Below are 21,825 nucleotides of genomic sequence, written 5' to 3'. Positions count from 1 at the left end.
GACAGGGCATTAGATGTAAATACTTGGGCAGTAGGAACTGTGTATAATGCCATAATAGCCGACTTTATAAAGCCGCTAATGACAAATTTGTTTAAGGTAGCGTCTAAGTATTGCCAATGAACTCTATCAAACGCTTTCTCGGCATCTAATGCCAAAAACACCGCCTGAAGCCCTCTTTTTCAATCAAATGCATCAAGTATTTTACGAATTCCATCTGCTGCCTGTCGGCCCTTAACAAAGCCCACCTGATCCGCCTGAATAAGAAGGAGTAATATTTAATAGACGGGTTGCTATAATTTTGGCGTATATTTTAAGATCTGTGTTTAACAGGGAAATTGGCCTAAAATTTTGAGGACGGTCAGGAGTCTTCCCCGGTTTAGGTAGAGTGACGATGATAGCCTTTAACATCTCAGATGGGAATGTGGATTTAAGTATCGCTTCATCGTAAATTCTTTTAAGATGAGGAAGTAATATTGTTTGAAATTCCTTATAAAATACTCCGCTGCGAAGCAGTCATCCCCCAGGGATTTCCCTTTTGGTAAAGCTTTAATAGCCTTGATTATTTCACTTTCTAGGATAGGTTGATTAAGCCCCTCCAATTTAGGCAGTGAAATTGTATCTAGGAATTGACGAATCAGCTCTGGGGTAGGTTGAGGAGTATTAGGGTTATCTTTAAGATTATGTAACAGAGTAATAGGAGCGAAACGCTGCCACTATTTGTCTACATGTAGGTTTGTTCGATAAGTGGTCTAAAATTGCTGCTAATTTAGATTGTCTGGCAGCGAGATATCTCGCAAGCATCTTACCCGCTTTGTTCCCCTGCGTATAAAATGCAGCTTTAGCTTTTGTCAGATTTTGGCCATGACAAGAGGGTCTTAAGTTCAAGTCTAGCAGTTTGGAGTTTCTGCAACACCGCGGGGGATAAGGATTGTTTATGGAGCTGTTCTAGCTATCCTGTCAACCTTATCCAAAAAGGATTTATTCCTATCGCGCCTCGCCTGTGAGGCCAATTTCAAAAGCAAACCTCTACAATAAGCTTTGTGGGCACACCATGTATTAAATAAATTTGTACTAGAAGGAGAGTTAATATCAAAGTATTCCTGTAAACCTGAAGTAATAGTAGAACGAAAAGCAGGATTATAAAACAGAGATATCATGACGCCACAGAAAAACTGGGGAAAATTTTAAGGATTCTTCTATGGACAAAGATATAGGAGCGTGGTCCGACCACATCATTGGATGAATCTCAGCGCAGGAGACATTTTGCAATAATTGAATGTCCGTTAGAAAAAAGTCAATTCTTGAATAAGATTTGTGATGTAAGGAGTTCAGATGCATGTAGACATCTCCAGGGATCATACAAATTGGCTTCGGATAATACATTAGCTAGAGAATGTCTCAAACTGCGAGAAGAGTGTGATACATCTAGGGAATTATTTATAATAGCATTGAAGTCCCCACAATATAGTAAGAAACCCTTCTGAATTTTTGCCACTTTTTTTCGCAAGGAATTTAGAAAGTGGACCTGATGAACATTGGGAGCATAGAGATTCACAATAGTATGGAGGATATTATTAATTTCGCATATAATAATTAGAAATCTACCTTTACTATCAGAAACTTAAGATAGCAATGAAAAAGCGACAGAATTTCTGATAGCTATAAGAACACCACATTTCTTATCAGGGCCATTTGACATGAAAACGTGTGGGAACATGCGAAGTGAGCAATGAGGAGCCCTATTAGAGGAAAAATGTGTTTCCTGAACACAAATCACGTCGCCACATAACTGGTGAGCCTCTTTCCACATTGAATGACGTTTAAACGGGCTGTTAAGACCGTGGGCATTCATAGAAACTACCTTCAGAACAATGATAGGTTTAGCAAAAATGAGGAGGGGGTCGCCCTCAAGTGGTAGAAGTAGAAAGTACACATCAGAGGAAATGATCCAAAAGGGTAAGCTTACAGTATCCCAGGTGTTTCAGCGAGGAGAGGAGGGCTTTGTCCCCCAAAGATACATTAGGAATGACATACTGAGATCCTGTGGTAGATTGACATTGATGCTCTGTAAAAACGAAATTGGAGAGAGAAAGAAAAATTTGGAGAAAAATAAAAGTAACAGTTAACATGTAGATTTGTGTGAAATGAATCACTGTAACGGATGGGGGGGTAAATGCCAAAAAGCGCAGCTTGAATAATGGCTGTCCAAGTACACAGTGGGTTGAGCGAAAAAGAACTAGGCATTGCGGCAGAAAATTTAAGGATTCACATCATCCTGCGACTTGTTCCCATTCAGGGGTTATTTTTCTGGGAGAAGCTTTAGTTGGTGTAGGTTCTTCATCTGTTGGCAGAAGGCCCCATTTTTTGGATAACTGGAATCCTTCCTCTTCAGAATTAACCATTATCACACGGTTGTCCTTAGTAATAAGCAATTTGGTAGGAAAGCCCCATTGGTATTTGATGTTATTGTTGCGCAACAATTTCGTGAAGGAAAGCAATTTTTTGTGGGCTAATATGGCATGTTGTGATTGATCAGTAAATAATGAGATCCCCGAGCAGGGTACGGGTAGCGGGTTGTTCTTCCGAGCAAATAGCATTAATTCCTCCTTAACATGGTAAAAATGAATTCTCGCTATTACGTCTCTAGAGACATGGTCAGGAAAGAAAGAGGACTTTGGCAGTCTGTGGGCCCTATCCACTATTATCTCCCCATTTGGAGTGTGTGGCAGCAGTGTAGAAATCATTTGTTGGATATATTTGCGAAGATCCACAACAGGCACATTTTCGCCAACTCCCCTGAATTTTACATTATCTCTGCGGGAGCGGTCCTCTGTATCCGTCATTTTCACTTTTAAAGCTTTCAGATCCTCCTCTGATTCATTGTGTACGTTGACTAATTCGTTATGAGCTTTAGCGAATTCGCCCATTTTAGTTTCCACATGTGTTATCCGCTCAACTAAATTTTCAACTTCTTTGCTAACCTGCGTCATGAAACCCATCATGTCTTTATGTAGGGAACCCTTGAGAGTAATTAACATATCCTTCATTACTGCTGCAGTAAGGGGCAAAGACTCTGCAGGGTAATCCTCTAGGTGTTCTATGAATTCTCTTGTAGAATTATGTGTAAATGAATCAGTAGATTGCTCACCCATATGATGTACTTCTGGGGAACAACGCTGTTTGGTTTTCTGAGGGCTGCTTGCAGATGAAGACCGTGCAGAGCCTGCCGTCACGGCTGGGCTGAAAGTATGCAGGGGTGAGCAGTGCCTGTCTCCCTCCACCTGCTCCTGCTGAGCCAGAGGAGAACAGGGATCAGCGCCATCTTGGGAGGAGGGGCCACCCGCTGGAGTGAAGAACTCTGTTAATTTGCGGGGCCCCTCTATTTTCCACTTTCCCATCCAGTCTCCCTTATGCCCCACACCCTCAGAGGGCTCTTAGTTGTGTCAGCGGGTATACCCGCTATCACCCGTCGCGGTGAAGTGCTGCGGATCTCAGCGGCTCCTGGAGCTTAATTACAGAGCGGCCATCTCAGTCTGTGGCTGGCCACGCCCCCCAGTTTTAGAGTATTTTATGGGTCTCTTGGCACTCAGAGGCAAGGGAAAACACAGGAGAATCAAGCTGCACAAGGCTTTTGAGCACTTTGCTGAGAGCTTTTCCATAACATGTTGCGTAAAGCTTCCTCTTCAATAATGTGGAAATCTGGGGTAGAAAAATCTCCTGCAGCTTTCTTAAACACTGCCTCAATGTTCTCTTCTGCCTCATCTGTGTCTGCCTTGTCTAGGGCAGGCATATTGGAAACAGACTCCCTTAGATAAATGGGAGTAAGAGAAGAGTCATGGAGATTTTGAACACAGGGAAAAGATGGGTGTAATAAACCTGTTATTTGTCCAAGAGAACTGTGACAGATGCAGAAAAAGGGAACTTTAGTTTACCTGTAAAAATCCTTTTCTTTGGGTACATAAAAAAGGCCCAGGGTATCTTTATCTCTATTTTATTAGAGTTATGCTGCCACCTTTAGGTGATTGGACACTGGCGAAAAAAGACAGTAATTTTCTTTTACACATAACCTCCCCCCACCCGTTAGGCAAGGCTTCAATTTTTGTAGCAAGTCATAAACCAAAGAGATGGGTGGGATCCCTGTGCCCTGTTTTCTTCTCTAAGAACAAATCCCATTTTCTTTATTGTACATCCCAGGACACAGGGTATCTTCATCTCCGTTATGATAGGGATGTCCCAAAGCACTGAATTTGAGAGGAGGGCAACACAGCAAATGACCTACAAAACTAAACCAGAATACACTCACCAGCCACTTTATTAGGTACACCTGTTCAATTGCTTGGAATCACAAATTGCTAATCAGCCAATCACATGGCAGCAACTCTATGTATTGAGACATCTAGACGTGGTGAAGACAACTTGCTGAAGTTGAAACCGAGAATCAGAATGGGAAAGAAAGGGGACCTAAGTGACTTTGAATGTGGCATGGTTGTTGGTGCCAGATGGGCTGGTCTGAGTATTTCAAATCTGCTGATCATTTGTGATTTTCACACACAACCACCTCTAGGGTTTACAGAGAATTGTCCAAAAAAAAAAAAAAATGCCTTGTAGATGTCAGAAGAGAATGGGAAGATTGGTTTGAGATGATAGAAAGGCAAAAGTAATTCAATTAACCACTCGTTACAACCAAGGTATGCAGAATATCATCTCTGAATGCACAACTTTGAAGCAGATGGGATACAGCAGTAGAAGACCACAGTGGATGCCACTCCTGTCAGCTAAGAAAAGGAACCGGAGGCTACAATTCGCACAGGCTCATCTGAAGAGTCTCGATTTCCCTAAAGATGTTTGTGCATGAAAATACCAGTCCAGCAGTTTCTTAACCCCTTGCCTACAGGGCACTTATACCCCCTTCCTGCCCAGGCCAATTTTCAGCACTGTCATGTTTTGAATGACAACTGCGTGGTCATGCAACACTGTACCCATATGAAATTTTTAGAATTTATTTGAGACAGATAGAGCATTTTTTTGGTGGTATTTAATCATCTCTGTGTTTTTTATTTTTTGCTAAACAAACCAAAAACTGAAAATTTTAAAGAAAAAAAAAAAGTTTCTTTGTTTCTGTTATAAAATGTTGTAAATAAGTAATTTTTCTCCTTTACTGATGTGCGCTAATGAGGCTGCAGTGATGGGCACTGATAGGCTGCACTGATCAGGAGGCACTGATGGGCATTGACAGGCATCACTGATGGGCACTGAAAGGCAGAACTCCTATATGGCACTGATAGGCGGCACGGACTGGCACTGATAGGCAGCACTGGTGAGCACTGATAGGCGGCACTGACTGGTATTGATAGGTGGCACTGACTGGCACTGATAGGTGACACTGAAAGGCAGCTCAGATGGGAACTGATATGTGGCATTGATGTGCACTGGTAGGCACTGATATGTGGCACTGATGTGGCAATAATGGGCACTGGCAGGTGGCATTGATTAGCACTGACAGCTGGCATTGCTGGACACAGACAGGTGGCACTGATGGGGCTACACTGATCATCAGTGTACATGCCCCCTCTGAGGAATGTCGATTACCGGCTCTCCTCTCCTAACGAGCTATCAGCGTGACAGCTTGTGAGGAGAGAAATGATGATAACCGGCATTTCCTTATTTACATGCGATCAGCTGTGATTGAACACAGCTGACCACATTACAGAGCCGTCGTCCAAGGGACACAGCGCACCACTGATCGCCGCGCGTCTCTGGAGCCACGCAGGCGCGGTTTGAGTGGGAGGACGTCATGAGATCCTCCCAGAACACGAGAACCGCCTTGCGCCTGTCATTTCCTTATACGGCGGGCGGGAGGCGGTTAAATAATCGGGCCAGCCCGTCTGGCACCAACAACCTTGCCATGTTCAAGGTCACTTAAAACCAATTCCTCCCCATTCTGATGCTCGGTTTGAACTTCAGCAAGTCATCTTCACCATGTCTACATGCCTAAATGCATTGAGTTGCTGCCTTGTGATTGCCTGATCAATTTAAGCTACCAAGCAATTGAACAGGTGTGTCTAATAAAAGTGGTTAGGGAGTAAAGTTTAAAATCTCAAGCAGCAGCCTGCAAAACACGTCAACCAAAAGTTAGCATCCTCAATGACTCTCCATTTGGAAAAAATGCATTAAAAGTATGAACTGATCTTTACAAACATGAGCTACCAAACCCTGATAACGGATAACACAGGATAAACTAGCACTCCTGGTAGAATGAGCTATCAGAGATTATGGTGGAAATTTTCTAGACATAGTAGATTTGGAGGTTTACTGACCTGTCCTTGGGCCTTCAGAAAACACACAGAGGGAATTTGATGAATTGTAGCAGTCACCTTCAGGTAACACCAGATAGCACAAACCACATCCAAGGTATGAAGAGCCTTGATCCCTGGTGTCTGAGGCTTAGGGCAGAAACACAGCAACACAATATTCTGGCTGGGATGCAAAAGAAACCACAATAGAAAAAAAGATGACTGAGGAAGTATAGCACCACCAACAGTTCCTAACAGTAAAGAAAAGCCAGGTTCAAGACCATGTGTCAAAGTAATGACAACATAAAAAAAAATGACCTTTCAAGTTAAAAGGGACTAAAGTAATGCCCCATATGGGTTCCAAAGAAGATTTCTGAAATACAGAAAGTACCAAGTTGAGGTCCCACTGAGTCAATGGAGTCCTAACTGGTGGAACAATACACATTACGCCTTGCACAAAGGCCCGCACCAAGGAAAATAAAGTATACTGTGTCTGGGAAAGGCTTGCCAAGGCCAAAAAGTGATCTTTGATCATACTAAAGGCCAGTCCGAAATCAACTACAGACTTGAGAAAAGACAGGCTGCAGCTAAAGACATACAGTGTCTTGAAAAAGTATTCCAACCCCTTGACATTTTCTCATGTTACAACCAAAAAACGTAAATGTATTTTATTAGGATTTTATATGATAGACCAATACAAAGTACCACATAATTGTTAAGTGGATGGAAAATGAAAAATGGTTTTCAAAAGTTTTTACAAATAAATATGTGAAAAGTGTGGTGTGCATTTGTATTCAGCCCCCCTGAGTCAATACTTTGTAGAACCACCTTTCGTTGCAATTACAGCTGCATGTCTTTTTGGGTATGTCTCTACCAGCTTTGCACATCTAGAGATAAAATTTTTCCCATTCTTCTTTGCAAAATAACTCAAGCTCTGTCAGATTGGATGGAGAGCGTCTGTGAACAGAAATATTCAAGTCTTGCCACAGATTCTCAATTGGATTTGGGTCTGGACTTTGACTGGGACATTCTACACATATATTCACATGAATAAGCTTTGATCTAAAACAGGCATCACTAAATGGTGGACCGCGGTCCGGATGTGGACCTAGCCACTGTTTCATCCAGACCCGATCATGCCATTTAGGAGCCGCTTCTCCCCCCCCTTAGAAAAACAGGTACTGCTGCCACCAGTAACATCATTGATAATGGTATCCAGAGTAGATCTGAAGAGACCTCCTTTAAAGGGCATGCAGATAAGAATTTTATATGCGGATTCCACATGTTATCCTGTATGTATACTGATAAGAGAACCATTCAGGAAAAGAGATGGAAAGCTTAAAGCAGCCAGTCACAGCTGTATTTTAAAATGACAACCATTTGTGCCAAATATTCTATGATAAAGGGATTAAAGGCAGTATTAACAAGATCCGTTTTAAAGACTCCTGTCCAATCAACCGGGTGGTTTAGCAAAGCAAGGTTACAGATAAGACGGAATGAATAGCTGGGTCTGCAAGTGAGAACAGAGCTCTAGAGAGCTTCCAATTGCTTATTAGTTGGTTCCGTAAAAGCAGGTACATTAAATGGCAGAAGACTATGACTCTTCAGAAAAAAGTTTGTCCTGCAAGTGATCTGGGCCATAAGGTTTTTCAAGACTGTAATAAAAACCTTAGCTAAGAAGGCAGAGGAGAAGGCTACACATGACAAGAGTTACGGAAGTCTCTGAAGATGGGAGAGACTCTAGGATCAAAGGCAAACACAATTTCAGGCTGCAGTGCAGTGCACGCAGCACTAAAGCTATTGGAGTGTGAGGTGGGAGCACCCATTGCAGTGGAAAAGCCCTCACCCTGCTATAAATCAGACTTACAGTGACTGTATGGTATTTAGGCAACATAAGGCTCAGACTATAAGGGCAAGGCTTCAGCTGCTTACAAAATCCAAACAGCTGGTAGCAGGTGGGGGTCAAATCGTAGAAGGTGACCGCAGTCACTGTAGCCAGGCAGAAGGAATGCACCCAAGAGGAAAGCACTGCTTTGCAAAGGGTCATTGGAATGTCTACAATGACCCTTTGCAAAGCAGTAGACATGCCTCCTTGATGCTGAATGGTGGGAACAAGAGCACTGGGAGCATGTGTGACACTCCACCCAACGGATGACATCAGTGCTCAGTACCGTAGCATTAACCGCTTCTGCAATGGATACCAAGAAAAAGCAGAAAATTTGAAGGTGCCCAGCTGCCAAAAATAAATGAAGTAGCTCCCGGTTCTATGCTGTCCCAACCTATTTAGGTCTGTTTTTTTCCTTTGATCTTTTATAGATCTTTCGGAGAGGAATATCAAATGAGCAATAATTTTTAAGGGGGATGAAGGTAACAAACATGAAAGAACTGATTTGTAAAGGGGCTGTGATAAACTTGTGTGTAATTTCTACTGCAATATGTTCACTAACTATCATGTGCAGCTATTCTGTGATGTCAGGGGCTCTACTTGATGCCCCCAATACCAAGAAAGTTGATAACCATAGGCTTTATGCATTAAGTCACATAAACCAATACAGAGCACATTTAACAAAGTGCATTTAAATATAAAAATGTAAAATTACCCAAACACTCTTGGATCACATAAACTGTGCCATCTTCAGCAACATGGCTGACTTTAGCTATAAACATTGTTTCATTAGGTATAAGTGGAGGTAGGTATGGCTCCTCAATGTTCACAGCCATTGCAGACTCATCAGTTACTGTAATGTTTTCTTCATCTGTGACTCCATTTTTGCCATCTGACTTTGCATTTCTAGATTCTGCATTGGCTTCTTTCATAGATTCATGTGCCTTGGCAGATGTGCTTGCAGTTTCATTAACTTCCATTAAGGAATCCTGTTTCAACCTATGAAAGTGCAACACACTCATAAAATCACTACATCTTCCTCATGCACAATTAAACACATAATTAAATGAAGTTATATGCAATGCCAGAAAATGCCAACTTGGTCTCTATATATTAAACATCATGCTCATTGCTATATAACAAAGTGTTTCACTTTTGCTAATCAAGACCTTAACTAAGATATGCAATTCCTATCTGCAATACACACATTTACACCCTTTTCAAAATGTTGTAACAATAATATAACTTTTAAAAGAGCCTATTACCCAAAAACTCTTTCTTTCAAGAATCCCCAAAGAAACACAAGTCTGAGGGTGTTTAAAAGGAATCCCAAGAGCCAATTAGCCTCAGTAATTTATAAGACTATAAAAACACTGTAACAATGTAAAATATACAGAGGTTAAGGAGGGGGCTCATTGTCCTGGAGGATTCTTGTAAATGGAGATACTTGGTGAAAAAAAAAAAAAAATTGATTTTCCTAGAATCACCCTCTAAGATGGTTCATGTGACAAAATAAGCAAGAAGTGATTTAGGGTGGCTTCACACTGTTCTGCTGCAGTTTTTCTTAAGCCCAACTACGATTTTTGTTGCGGGTTAGCTGCGCTTTCCCACAGACTTCTGAGGTCCAGCGGTTTTTGTGTGGTTTCATAAAGGGCGAACAAAACTCCAGCATGCTACAACTTTGGCGCGCTTTCTAAAACTACACCAAAACTGAGGGACAACATAAAAGTCTATGGGAAGCGCAGCTAAAATGCACAAAACCTGTAGGATAGCTGCACTTTGCCCAAAGCGCAATGGGCCCACACCAGTCTATGATATGTGGAGCTGCCCTTAGCATGGGAACATTGATTTAAATGGTTTCCTCCCAAATGCTTGATCTTGAGCAGAGAGGAGGTTAATGATATAGTACCCCCCCTCCCCCCATTTCGATAAAGTCAACACCTGCTCATTTTTCTGGTACAGTGGATTCCAAAGTACTCCTTTTCAAGGTCTGTTGGAAAAAAGGAATTGGTACAATGATTGCTTGATTCCTGTGAAAGTCTGAAATCACTTTTGGAAGAACAAGGGAAAAAAGGCATCCCAAAAAAAAAGCAGTGACTGAGAGGTAAACTTGCACAGCCCGAACCTCATCCAAGAAATAGATGAGGTAAAATGGAACGGGACAGAAGGATGGAAAAAAGAAGCACTGGCTGAGTGGAAAGTCAGAGGCTGCCTATGGCAAGAAGAAAGTCCTGGTCTTCCAGATCACCTTGCCCCAGCGCAAAACAAAAAAGGGTTCAGACATTCAAACACACCGCAGCCACTGATTGAGAAAAATTTCCAACATGTACCTTCAACAGAATTTCATTCAATTTTATGGCCAGCTTAAGTAAAGTATGCCTGTCATGCCTGATGATAGACCTTGCAAGAGGTAGACATTCAAGCTTTGAGCTTCGTAGGAATTGCAGGCTCTGAGAGGTCCCTGTCTTTCAAAACAGGGGTTTCAAAATCATGCAGCGAAAGCCAGTGACTGTGAAACAGAATTAGGTCCACCCACCTGAAATTCACTAATTCAGACCTACGAGGAGGATGAGGAGAGAAGTTTCTAGGGAGGAAAGACACAGATCTAGGTGTACCATAGGTCAGGGTTATCCCACAAAACCAACTCAACGGAGCATTCACTGCTTTCTATACCTGGGAAAAAAAACCTGTGCAGCTTGTTGTTGGAACAGGAGGCTCTAAGACACCTCCATGTGAAGGGACCCTTTTCCCTGGGTTAAGATTTTGCCAGCTGAGAACTCTGCCTGCAAGTTGTCCACCTCTGGAAAATATGTAATTCTGAAGCTGCACCCATGTCAGGATCCAAACAAACCTTTTTTTCCTACAGCAAGACTACTGGTTCCTCCCTAATGATTGATGTATGCCACTACTGTAGTGATGTCGAACTGAATCATGATCAGAAGAATGTTCAGCACTTTGTTCCCACACTGCAAAGAGAGCAAAAGTGTGTAGGATTAAAAGATGTTTATTGGGGAAAAGAACTCCCCTGTCTTACAACAGTCCAAGTCCAAAAGGCTGGTCTATGTTAAGGGGAAAAAAAACACAGGAAGGAAGAACTTGACCTGAGTCCAGACCTGGTTTCATGAGCCATCAGACTAGGAACAATCTGGTCCCCGAAGAAGAATTGGACTGTCCCACAACAACAGAACACAGAGATGTTGAAATCTGAGGTTATTGCCTGAACAGGACTTCATACCAAAGCACAGAAAAGGATGGGCATGGACTAAATAGTCTTAAGTGGCTGATATTCCTCCTGTGCATGGAATACTCTGGTCTGAGCTATGCCCAGGACTGGACCTCAATAAACCAAACAATGAGTCTATTCCAACACTGATTTCAAATAACAAGTGTTTACCAACAATGACTCCTAAAGATTAAACATTCATCCGAATAGCTGTAATGCCCAGATGGACAATGTTACCTTGTACAATAAAGAATGCTTTGACTGTTCCTTCAACATAAAGTTGTCTAAATATGCAGCAATGTAAATGCAACAAGGGCCAGTACTAAAGTCAGCACCTCAGTGAACACAAGAGGTGTAGATAGGGTCATGGCTTTGCAATTTCAGAGTAAGGCCACATTTAATGTGAGGTCTACTGAGCATCTACCATTTCCAGCACAGTAAATGGTTTGGCTAATCTTGCTCTTTTTTTTATCGCCTGGTGCTCAGAGAAGTTGTCAGCCACTCTCTGCATCCGTGTACAGTTGTGCTAATAACTTTGCATACCCTGGCAGAAATCATGACATCTTGGCATTGATATTAAAATTAGGACTAATTATGCGGTCTTCTATTTAAGGATAGTGGTCATAAGAAGTCATTTATTACCACAGCTGTTTTGCTCCTTTTTTGAATTATAACAGAAATCACCAAAATGGTCCTGATCAAAAGTTTATATAACCTGGAATGTTTGGCCTTGGTACAGATAGACATACAATATGACGCACTCAGGTTAAAATAGCAATGTATCAGAATCCATGTTAACCGTCTCATTGCTATGTACTGACACACTGCAATCTTTACGATAATTTAACTGTGTATGCGGTTGGACTGGTTTTGACAATTTCCCCTAATTCATGTGTTTCTTATAAGTTCCTAATTGATTGATGAATCCTTTCCTGCACCATCTCGCCATAACAGTGATCTCCAAACTGCAGCCCAGGGGCTGGATGTGGCCCTTTGCTTCTCTTTATCTGCTCCATGAGGCTCTATTTCTTCCACTGACATGATGCAGCACCATTTCTTCCAACAACACCTTAGAGGGAGCATGATTCTCCCCACTGATACCAACAATGGGCCACTATTCCTCCTACTGATACCAACAATGGGCCACTATTCCTCCTACGAATACCAACAATGTGGCACTATGTCTCCTACTGATACCAGCAATTGGGGAACTATTATAAAACCAATGATCAGGCACTCTTCACTCTCACTGATATTGAGGTATTTTCGAATCCCATGGACCACAGTCCGGCCCCCCTAAAGCCTGAAGGAAAGTAAACTGGCCCTTTATTTGGAACGTTTGACAACTTCTGCCCTATAAATTTAGATTAGCTTATGGGGAAGTTCACAGATAGGGGGACAAGTCACAGCCAGGGCTTTATTTTCTGCAGGAGTGTTCAGAAGTTGAAGACAGCACTTTAACTAAAGCAACTAAGATACAAAAAAGAACTCTGCTCAACACTCTGGACTGACTGAAAGTAAACCAATATTTTGGAAAGCATCTATTACAAGTCTGATTTCTACTCCCTCTACCTTTTAATATACCCCCCTTACTCTTTCTTCTCATATTAGTATCCTTTGCGCTGAAATTCTGATTTTCTTTACCCCTCTTCTCCAACCCAAAGCTAGTACATATAACCCTCATGTCTACCCTCTGTCTACTACTGTTTTCATCACCACTTGCAAATACTTAACCCACATGCTGACCCAAAACACCAGGACAAGGAGATTTGTATACTCAAATTTCCCACTCCCATCTTACTTTCCTCATCCTCCTACTCTCTGGGGATCTTTCATATAGTTACATAGTTAGTCTGGCTGAAAAAAAAAGACAAAAGTTCATCCAGTTCAACCATAAAAAAAAAAAAAAAAAGTTATAATCCTACACCCACAGTTGACTCAGAAGAAGGCAACCCCCCCCCCCAGCAAAGTATGAACAAATTTGCTCCTGCAGGGGGAAAAAAATCCTTCCTGATCCCCCGAGAGGCAATCCGATATTCCCTGGATCAACTTTACCTATAAATGTTAGTAACAAGTTATATTCTGTGTATACAAGAATGATACACAGAAGGCCTTTTTTAATGCAATCCACTGAGCTGGCCAGAACCAACTCTGGATGGAGTCTATTCCACATTCTCACAGCTCTTTCCGTATTTGGAGATTAAATCTCTTTTCCTCCAGACATAAAGAGTGCACCCTTGTCCTGTGTGATGACCTCATGGTGAATAACTCTACCCCGAGTTCACTATATGAACCACTGATGTATTTATACATGTTGATCATATCCCCCCCTTAATCTCCTCTTTTCAAGAGAATAAATTCAGTTCCTCTAATCTTTCCTCATAGCTGAGCTCCTCCATGCCTCTTATCAGTTTGGTTGCCCTTCTCTGTACTTTCTCCAGTTCCCCAATGTTCCTTTTGTGCATTGGTGCCCACAATTGAACTGCATATTCCAGATGAGGTTTTACTAATGATTTGTACAGGGGGAAAATGATCTCTCTCTGGGAGTCTATACCTCTTTTAATAAAAAAAAAAATGAGGATTTTGCTCGCTTTAGAAACCGCAGCTTGGCACTGAATGCAATTATTAAGCTTATGATCTACTAGAATGCCCAGATCCTTCTTTGCCACTGATTCCCACAGTTGTACCCCCCCTATCATGTATGATGCATGCATATTCTTAACCCCCAAGTGCATAACCTTACATTTCTCAACATTAAATCTCATTTGCCACATCATTGCCCAATTAAACAGTGCATTGAGGTCGGCTTGTAAATTGGAGATCCTGTAAGGACGTTATTCCACAGCTTGGTGTCATCTGTAAAGACTGAAATGGGATTTTTAATCCCAGACCCTATATCGTTTATAAATATATTAAAAAGTAAGGGTCCCAACACTGAACCTTGGGGTACGCCACTAACAACTCGAGACCATTCAGAGTATGAATCAATCACTACTCTCTGAATACGATCTTTTAGCCTGTTTTCTATCCATTTACATACAGATTTTTCCAAGCCCGTAGACTTTACCTTACACATTAGCCGTGTGTGGGGAACTGTGTCAAACGCTTTTGCAAAATCCAAGTATATCATGTCTGCCGCATCCCCTCTGTCCAAGGTTTTTCTCACCTCATAAAAAGAAATCAGATTTGTTTGACAACTTCTGTCTTTCATGAATCCATGCTGTCTGTTGCTTAAAATATTTTTTCCAGCAAGTACTCATCTATGTGGTCTTTTATTGAACTCTCCAGTATTTTTCCAACTATGGAATTTAACCCAAAAGGGGAAGTTCCGTTTTAAGGACTGCTCTCTCACGGGGGGGGAGCGGGTACCCAAATTTGACAGGTACCTGCTCGCACTTCCTGTCCGATTGCCCTAGGCGATCGGAAGTGGAAGTTGCCCTCCCTGCAGTCTTTTGGGACACTCGACAGGTCCCAGAAGACTACAGGACTATTCATGAAGCGCAGCGCTGCTCGCGCATGCGCAGTGGGTACCCGGCAGTGCAGCCGCATGCGATCACAGCCGGGTGCTCACACTGAAGATACCGGCCTCCTGGAATCCAGGACGACCGGTGAAACGGGCTGCGGGGGACACACCGCGGGACAGGTAAGTGGCTGTTTTTTTTAAAAGTCAGCAGCTAGAGTTTTTGTAGCTGCTAACTTTTATTTTTTGACACTCTGCTTTAAACAGGTCTATAATTACTTGGTAAAGATTTTGACCCCTTTTTTTTTAAATATAAGCACCACATTGGCCTTACGCCAATCCAGTGGTACTATGCCAGTCATTCGAGTCCCTAAAAATTAGAAACAATGGCTTTGAAATGACAGAGCTCAATTCTTTAAGGACCCGTGGGTGTATGCCATCCGGTCCAGGTGCTTTATTCACCTTTATTCTGTCTAAATATTTCTGGATCATATCAATTGTGAGCCAATGTGAATCATCTGGAGCTGTGTCAATACCATGCCCATTATGGACAAGAGGTCCCCCATGCTCCTTTGTATATACAGAGCTGAAGAAGGTATTAAAAAAATTTGCCATCTCCCATCTCTTTGTCCTCAGTCACCCACTCTAGATTATTTTGTAAAGGGCCTACATGCTCGGACCTGACCTTTTTACGATCAATATATTTGAAGAATTTTTGGGGGTTTGTCCTGCTATCTTTTGCAATCTGTCGTTTGTTTTCAATTTTTGCGGCCTATATTTCCTTTTTACATATTCTGTTATATTCTTTGTAATGTTTAAACGATGATAGCGTTCCTTCATTTTTATATTTAATAAAAGCTCTTTTCTTATTATCTATAGCTTTTTTTTTAACTTTGGCCATAAGCCAAAGGTTTTATTTTTAACTTTTAAACTCCCAATCTAAGTCTTTGAAAAGCAGCTCTCAGCCTTGGAAAATTAGCTATCTTAAAGTCGCGCGTTTTTATTTTTCCTTTATGTGCTTGATGTTTACAGCTAACAAAAAATGAAATCATGTTATGGTCACTGCTACCTAGATGTTCTTTTATATGGACGTTCGTAATAAGGTTTGAGATTACTAGGTCCAGCAGAGCATCATTCCTAGTTGGGGCCTTTATGAACCGTACCATAAAATTGTCCTGTAGTAGGTTTATACATTTTTGCCCTTTAACTGTTCCTGCAGTGCCATTACTCCAGTAAATTTCTGGGTAGTTAAAATCTCCTATCATCACTGTCCCAGCCCTTTTGATCTGTGCAAGGCGCTTAGTCTCCACCGCCTCATTAAAACTGGGAGGCCTATAACAAACACCAATGCTTACCTTTGTAGTACGCACCCCCATGTGCAGTTCCACCTATAATGCTTCAGCCTCATTACACTCTCCATCAACTAGGTCCTCTTTCACACTCGCTCTGAGATCACTTCTCACATAGAGACAGACACCACCACCTTTCCTTTTTACCCTGTTTCTCTGAAAGAGAACATAGCCAGGAATATTAATGGCCCAGTTATGTGAAGAATGAAGCCAAGATTCATCAATACCAATTAAATCATAGTGCCGTTCATGCACCAAAGTTTCCAACTCACCTATTTTGCTTGGCAGACTTCTGGCATTGGTGAAGAAACACTTTAATTCATTGACACCTTGTGCAAATGTATTTTGCATATTTTTTATTTTCATAGAAATGGTACTACTTCCAATGAGTGTTTGTAACATGGGAACCTTCTTATCTGCCATAGCCCTTCCCCCACCTTTCCCCATTCCACCCACCAATAACGACTGACTCCTGTCTGATTTGTCTGCCCCATTATAATCTAATTCTCCCTCCCCCCTGAATCCTAGTTTAAATACATCTCCAGCCTTCCCATAAACCTCTCCCCTAGCACAGCAAACCCCTTCCATTAAGGTTCAAATCATCTATAGAAACCCAAATCCTTCCCACCTACACTAGGCCTTTAGCCATGCATTTAGTTCAGTAACCTCCCCCTGTCTTTCCTGTGTTGCGCATGGCACAGGTAATATTTCAGAGAATATCACCTTGGAGGTCCTTCCCTTCAACTTGCAGCCTAGTTCTTTAAATTGATTCTTAAGGAGCCTCCACCTTCCATGTATTCTGTCATTAGTTCCAACATGGACCAAGAAAGCTGGGTCATGCCCAGCCCCTCCCAGTATTTTATCAAACCGGTCCACCACATGCCGAACCCTGGTACCAGGGAGACCGCAAACCATTCGGTTGAGGTGATCCTGGTGACAAATTATTCTATCAGTCCTTCTGACTATATAATCCCCTACTACAACCAACTATCTAGGCCTTCCTGCACTACCCTCAGCACCCCTCCCATATGGTCTGCCCTCCCGGCTGTTAGGGATAGCAGTGAAATCCAAGGCTGCCACTCATGAGCTTGCCACCCCCACATATTTAGCTAACTTGGCAAAAATATTAGAGTTTACAAACCCAGGGCCTTTTCTGTGAGCCCCTACCACTCCCTCTCGTTACAGTAATCCATCTTCCTACCTGATAATCCTGATTAGCCCCTCCAAATCAATCCATTAGCTACCTACTCAGGGAGCAGAAGACCCCCCTTTCAAGGTAGTTGGTTCTACCCAGTGTTGCAACTTGCTCCTCCACCCGCTTACATCTGTCGCAGTGGTATCCATCTTGAAGCTGTTGCTGCATTGTTGCATACATGCGGCACACTGTGCACTGCACAAAACCTTAAACCTTCTTGCTAGCACTCATATCCCAGTTACAATATTAATATTACCAATAGGAATTATCAGTTGTCACTTGCAGGTTAGTAGACTCCTGTTATCTCCTGGTCTCAACTCCGGTTTTTTAATTCCACTTAATCAAATGTCCACTTAGTCAAAAGGTCCAGCAAGCTCAAGAATGAGCAAGCTCAGAGTGAGCTCTACAGAAAGTTAAAAGTAAAACTATTTTCACTCTCCACTCAAATTTCCCACTCTTTTTAGCTATCAGCCAGCAAAAAGTGCCAGTCACAAATGTGTGCTTTACAGAAAGTTATATAGCACCTGGAGCAAATGTGACCAATGAACCCCTCCCTTTAATTAGCAGACTAAAGGAAGGCAAGGAAAAAAAATGCTATTTAAAAAGTGATGTAAAAAAGTAAAAGTTTAAAGCAAGACCCAAAGAAGAAAATAAAATGGCCACAATCACCAGCTGCCAAAAGTAAAACTGTCTTTCACTCTCCACTCAAATTTACCACTATTTTAAGCTATCTGCCAGCAAAAAGTGCAATCTCCTCTAATCCTGGTCTTCCAGCAGTATCTCACTCCCAAATCCTACTTGCTCTGGCAACAGCTGCAGTCCATTCAGTTTAAGCACGATCCACCTGCTCCAACCCCCCCCCCCCCCCTTCTCATGTGCCCTCTGGAATGCTTGCTCTGTCTTTAACAAGCTCACCTCTGTCCATTACTTTTTTTTTCCCCCACTCAACCTACTTGCAATTACAGAACCTGGCTTCATGCGCCTGACTCTGCCTATTCTGTGGCCTTCTCCACTGGACTAACTCACCCAGACCCAGTGGTCAGAAAGGAGCTGGAGTTGGTTTGCTTCAATCCCCACTGAGCACCTTTCAAGTCCTTCTTATCCCTCCCTCTCTATCCTCTTCTTTTGAGGCTATCTGTATTTGTCTGGTTTCTCCAATTTCTCTTAGGATTGCAATAATGTATTGGCCTCCTGGATCAGTGTCACACTTCGATGAATTCTCTGACTGGCTTCCCTACTTTCTCTCCTCTGAAATAACCACTATCATTCTTGGTAATTTCAACATCCCCATTAATGTTAACAGCCTGGCTACATCTCAACTTAACCTCATCTCCTGACCTAACACAATGGACACAAGTCCTCCACTCACTCTGATGGCAATACCCTTGACCTTGTTGTCTTACATCTTTGCACTCCTGGCAACCTCACCAACTCCCCTTATCCTCGCTCTAATCACAACCTCATCACTTTCAGTGTTCTGTTCTTCAACTACCAAGAATCAAACAATTACCCATAGAAACCATCGCCACTTTAATCCTCCATTTATCTACTCTGCAGCTGACCACCTCTATGACAAAATCACAACCATGTCCTACCCTGACCTGGCCACTTCTGTCTACAACAGTTCACTCTCATACACATTGTACTCACTTGCTCCTCTCACTACACAAGTATAAGGCCCCAACCATTACAACCTTGGCAGACTGACACAAGAAATCTTAAGAGACAGCACTGGAGCGATTGTGGTGTAAAATAAAATCCCAGCAAGCACTCACCCTATATAAATCTGCCTTCTTAAAATACAATTCCTCCCTCCATGCTGCCAAACAAGCCTACTTTGTCTTTCTAAATAATACAATGTCACCCAGTCCTTGTCTTCTCTACTTTTACTCTCTTTCTCCACCTACTAACTCACTCATTGCTCACAATATTATCAATCACTTCAAAAACAAGATTGATGCAATTCATGGTGACATCTCTACTGCACAGATATTTATCCTTCTTAACATACCCTGTACAAAACCACCCTCAACACTTTCCTATTTTGACCTTGCTACTACTGAAGAGGTCACTAATTTTTTCTCAGAAGCATGCCTTATCACCTGTATGTGGAACCCCGTTCCCTCAAAACTACTACGGTTCTCCTCTTCCTCTATCCTATGCTGCTTCACTCTCATTTTCAATCTGTCCCTATCTACAGGCACCTTCCCCTCCCCTCTAAAACATGTGCTGATCACCCCCACACTGAAAAGCCCTCACTGGACCCCACCAGCCCAAATATTTTAAGACCCATTTCCTTGCTCCCGATTACCTCTAAACTTTTAGAATGCTTAATCTACAACTGTCTGATCTCCTACCTCACTGACAACAACCTTCCTGACTCCTTACAGTCTGGCTTTCACTTACTACACTCCACTGAAACTGCCCTACTAAAACACAATAATGATTTACTAACTGCTGAAACCAATAGCCTCTACTCCATATTCTAACTACTAGACCTCTCTGCAGCATTTGATGCTGTTGACCAGCCACTCCTCCTCAAAAAACTCCACTCTTGGCCTTCAATATTTTGCTCTCTCTTGGTGCTCCTCCTACCTATCACACCTACCTGTCTTCTACTCTCCACTTTCTGCCCTCGGACCCCTCCTCTTCTACATCTAGACAAGAAAGCTAGAGAGCAGGAGGTGGGTGCTCTCTAGGTGGGTACTGAGTGGAGCAGAGCAATGTCTAGGAAGTCTACCCTGCCTTCTAATAATCTTATTTCTCATCAATTCATAACCTTTTGTTGCACCAGCCCCTCCCTATTTGACTGTAAGCTCCCAGAAGCAGGGCCCTCCTATCCCTCTTGTATTGAATCGTATTGTTGCTCTATTATCTCTTTTAACATTGTAAAGAGCTGAGAAAACTGTTGGCTCTATATAATCCTTTATAATAATTTCTCACACCTGTGGCTTTTTAAATTGCATTTGAAAGACGTCTTTACTGTGCCAATGCCAAAAAAGCCTAGCGAGGCATTCCAGGTTTTGTCAGGCATATTGTAACTGGGCTTTATTGAGGCATTGGCAAAATACAGGCTTCTTTCTGGCAACTTGACCATGCAGCTCATTTTAACCTGTGGGTGCCACCTTGTGTGTCTGTACCAAGGCCAAACATTTCAGGGTATGTGGACTTTTGATCAGGGCCATTTGGGTGATTTCAGTTATTATAATTTAAAAGGAGCCAAACAACTAGGTGAGAATAAATGACTTCATATGAGCACGATCCCTAAATAAATGGCATGATCAGTTAATTTTCATTATCAATGTCAAAATTTCACGATTTCTTCCCTGGTATGCAACTTTTGAGCACAACTGTTTACCATCATTCACACAGTTCCAACCACAAGGAATCCTGAGGGCCTAGCCAACTAGGTTGTACCATGGACTCACATTCAAGTACAGCTACGGATGCTGCTTAACTTGCATTCTCTAGGCAAACTCCACGTGCTTGGGAGAAGCCGATCATCCTGTATGACAATCCCAAAACCGACCAGAGGTAACAGAGTTGTTTGGAAGCATCCCATCAAGAAGAGCAGCCATAAAAATCCATTGGGTGTACATCGGAGCCCATTACTCCATAGTGTGCCCTTGCTGATCCCCTGCCTCCATCGTGTGCACTCTCTCCCGAGAGGAAGGTGTCTTCATTGTTGTTGCTGTCAGATACTGGAAAATGGATACTAATAACCAGGCAATAACCTCTACCACACGCAACATGACGACTGGCCTGGGCTCTATGGATTATAAGGAGCAGAGGGCAAAATTAGGTACCCTCTTTACCAAACAGGACTTAGATCTCCAAACCAAACAATGTGAAATAGCCTTCTGCAGGGAACTGGAAGAACTGTGGACAGCTTTAAATCATACAGTATCTAGAGTGAATGGAGCTGAAGTTGGCTAATTCCACCAAACAGTGCTTAGAAACTATCCTAGATGCTTAGTACTCAATGGAAAAGAAATTGAATCAACTAGCACTTGATGTTACTGAAAACTGATGGAAAGACGTGAAGATAAGCATTCCAAAATCAGCACTTGGCTGGAAAATGAAAGTTAAAAGTGATTATCATCAGTAATGCGTATTTGGGAAAACCGTCCACCATGGAAATAGAACTGGATAGGATACAAAGAACTGTGGCCTAGTAAGCTGAGCCTGAAAAACTGTTTGAATATCCTGTGACGTATTAATTTTTACACAGAGAAGGAACTTCTTATGAGAAAGGCATGGAAAAATGGTCCTCTAAACATGCAGGGTATGCAAATTAAAACTGTACCAGATATTTCTCTTAAAACTCCATTCATGAGAAACCATCTTACACATTTGCTGGTGTTGATCAAATAGAAGGGAAGCACATACAAATGAGTTTACCACTTGCATGTTTTAACAA

The 21,825-nt window shown here is 42.1% G+C and overlaps 1 protein-coding gene across 1 annotated transcript in view; it reads right to left on the bottom strand.

Moving 5' to 3' along the window:
• Positions 1–21,825, bottom strand: part of RNF17 (ring finger protein 17) — a 458,697-nt gene that overhangs the window by 156,348 nt on the left and 280,524 nt on the right. Inside the window, exon 26 of the mRNA XM_089666019.1 lies at positions 8,894–9,177. Coding sequence (XP_089522145.1) covers positions 8,894–9,177 — 284 coding nt within the window. The remainder of the gene's footprint in view (positions 1–8,893; positions 9,178–21,825) is intronic.

The sequence above is a fragment of the Staurois parvus genome, unplaced genomic scaffold (assembly GCF_062004578.1).
Source record: "Staurois parvus isolate SC_StPar_1 unplaced genomic scaffold, SC_StPar_1.0 ptg000050l, whole genome shotgun sequence".
NCBI classification, from domain to species: domain Eukaryota; kingdom Metazoa; phylum Chordata; class Amphibia; order Anura; family Ranidae; genus Staurois; species Staurois parvus.
This window is presented reverse-complemented; position numbering and strand designations above follow the sequence as displayed.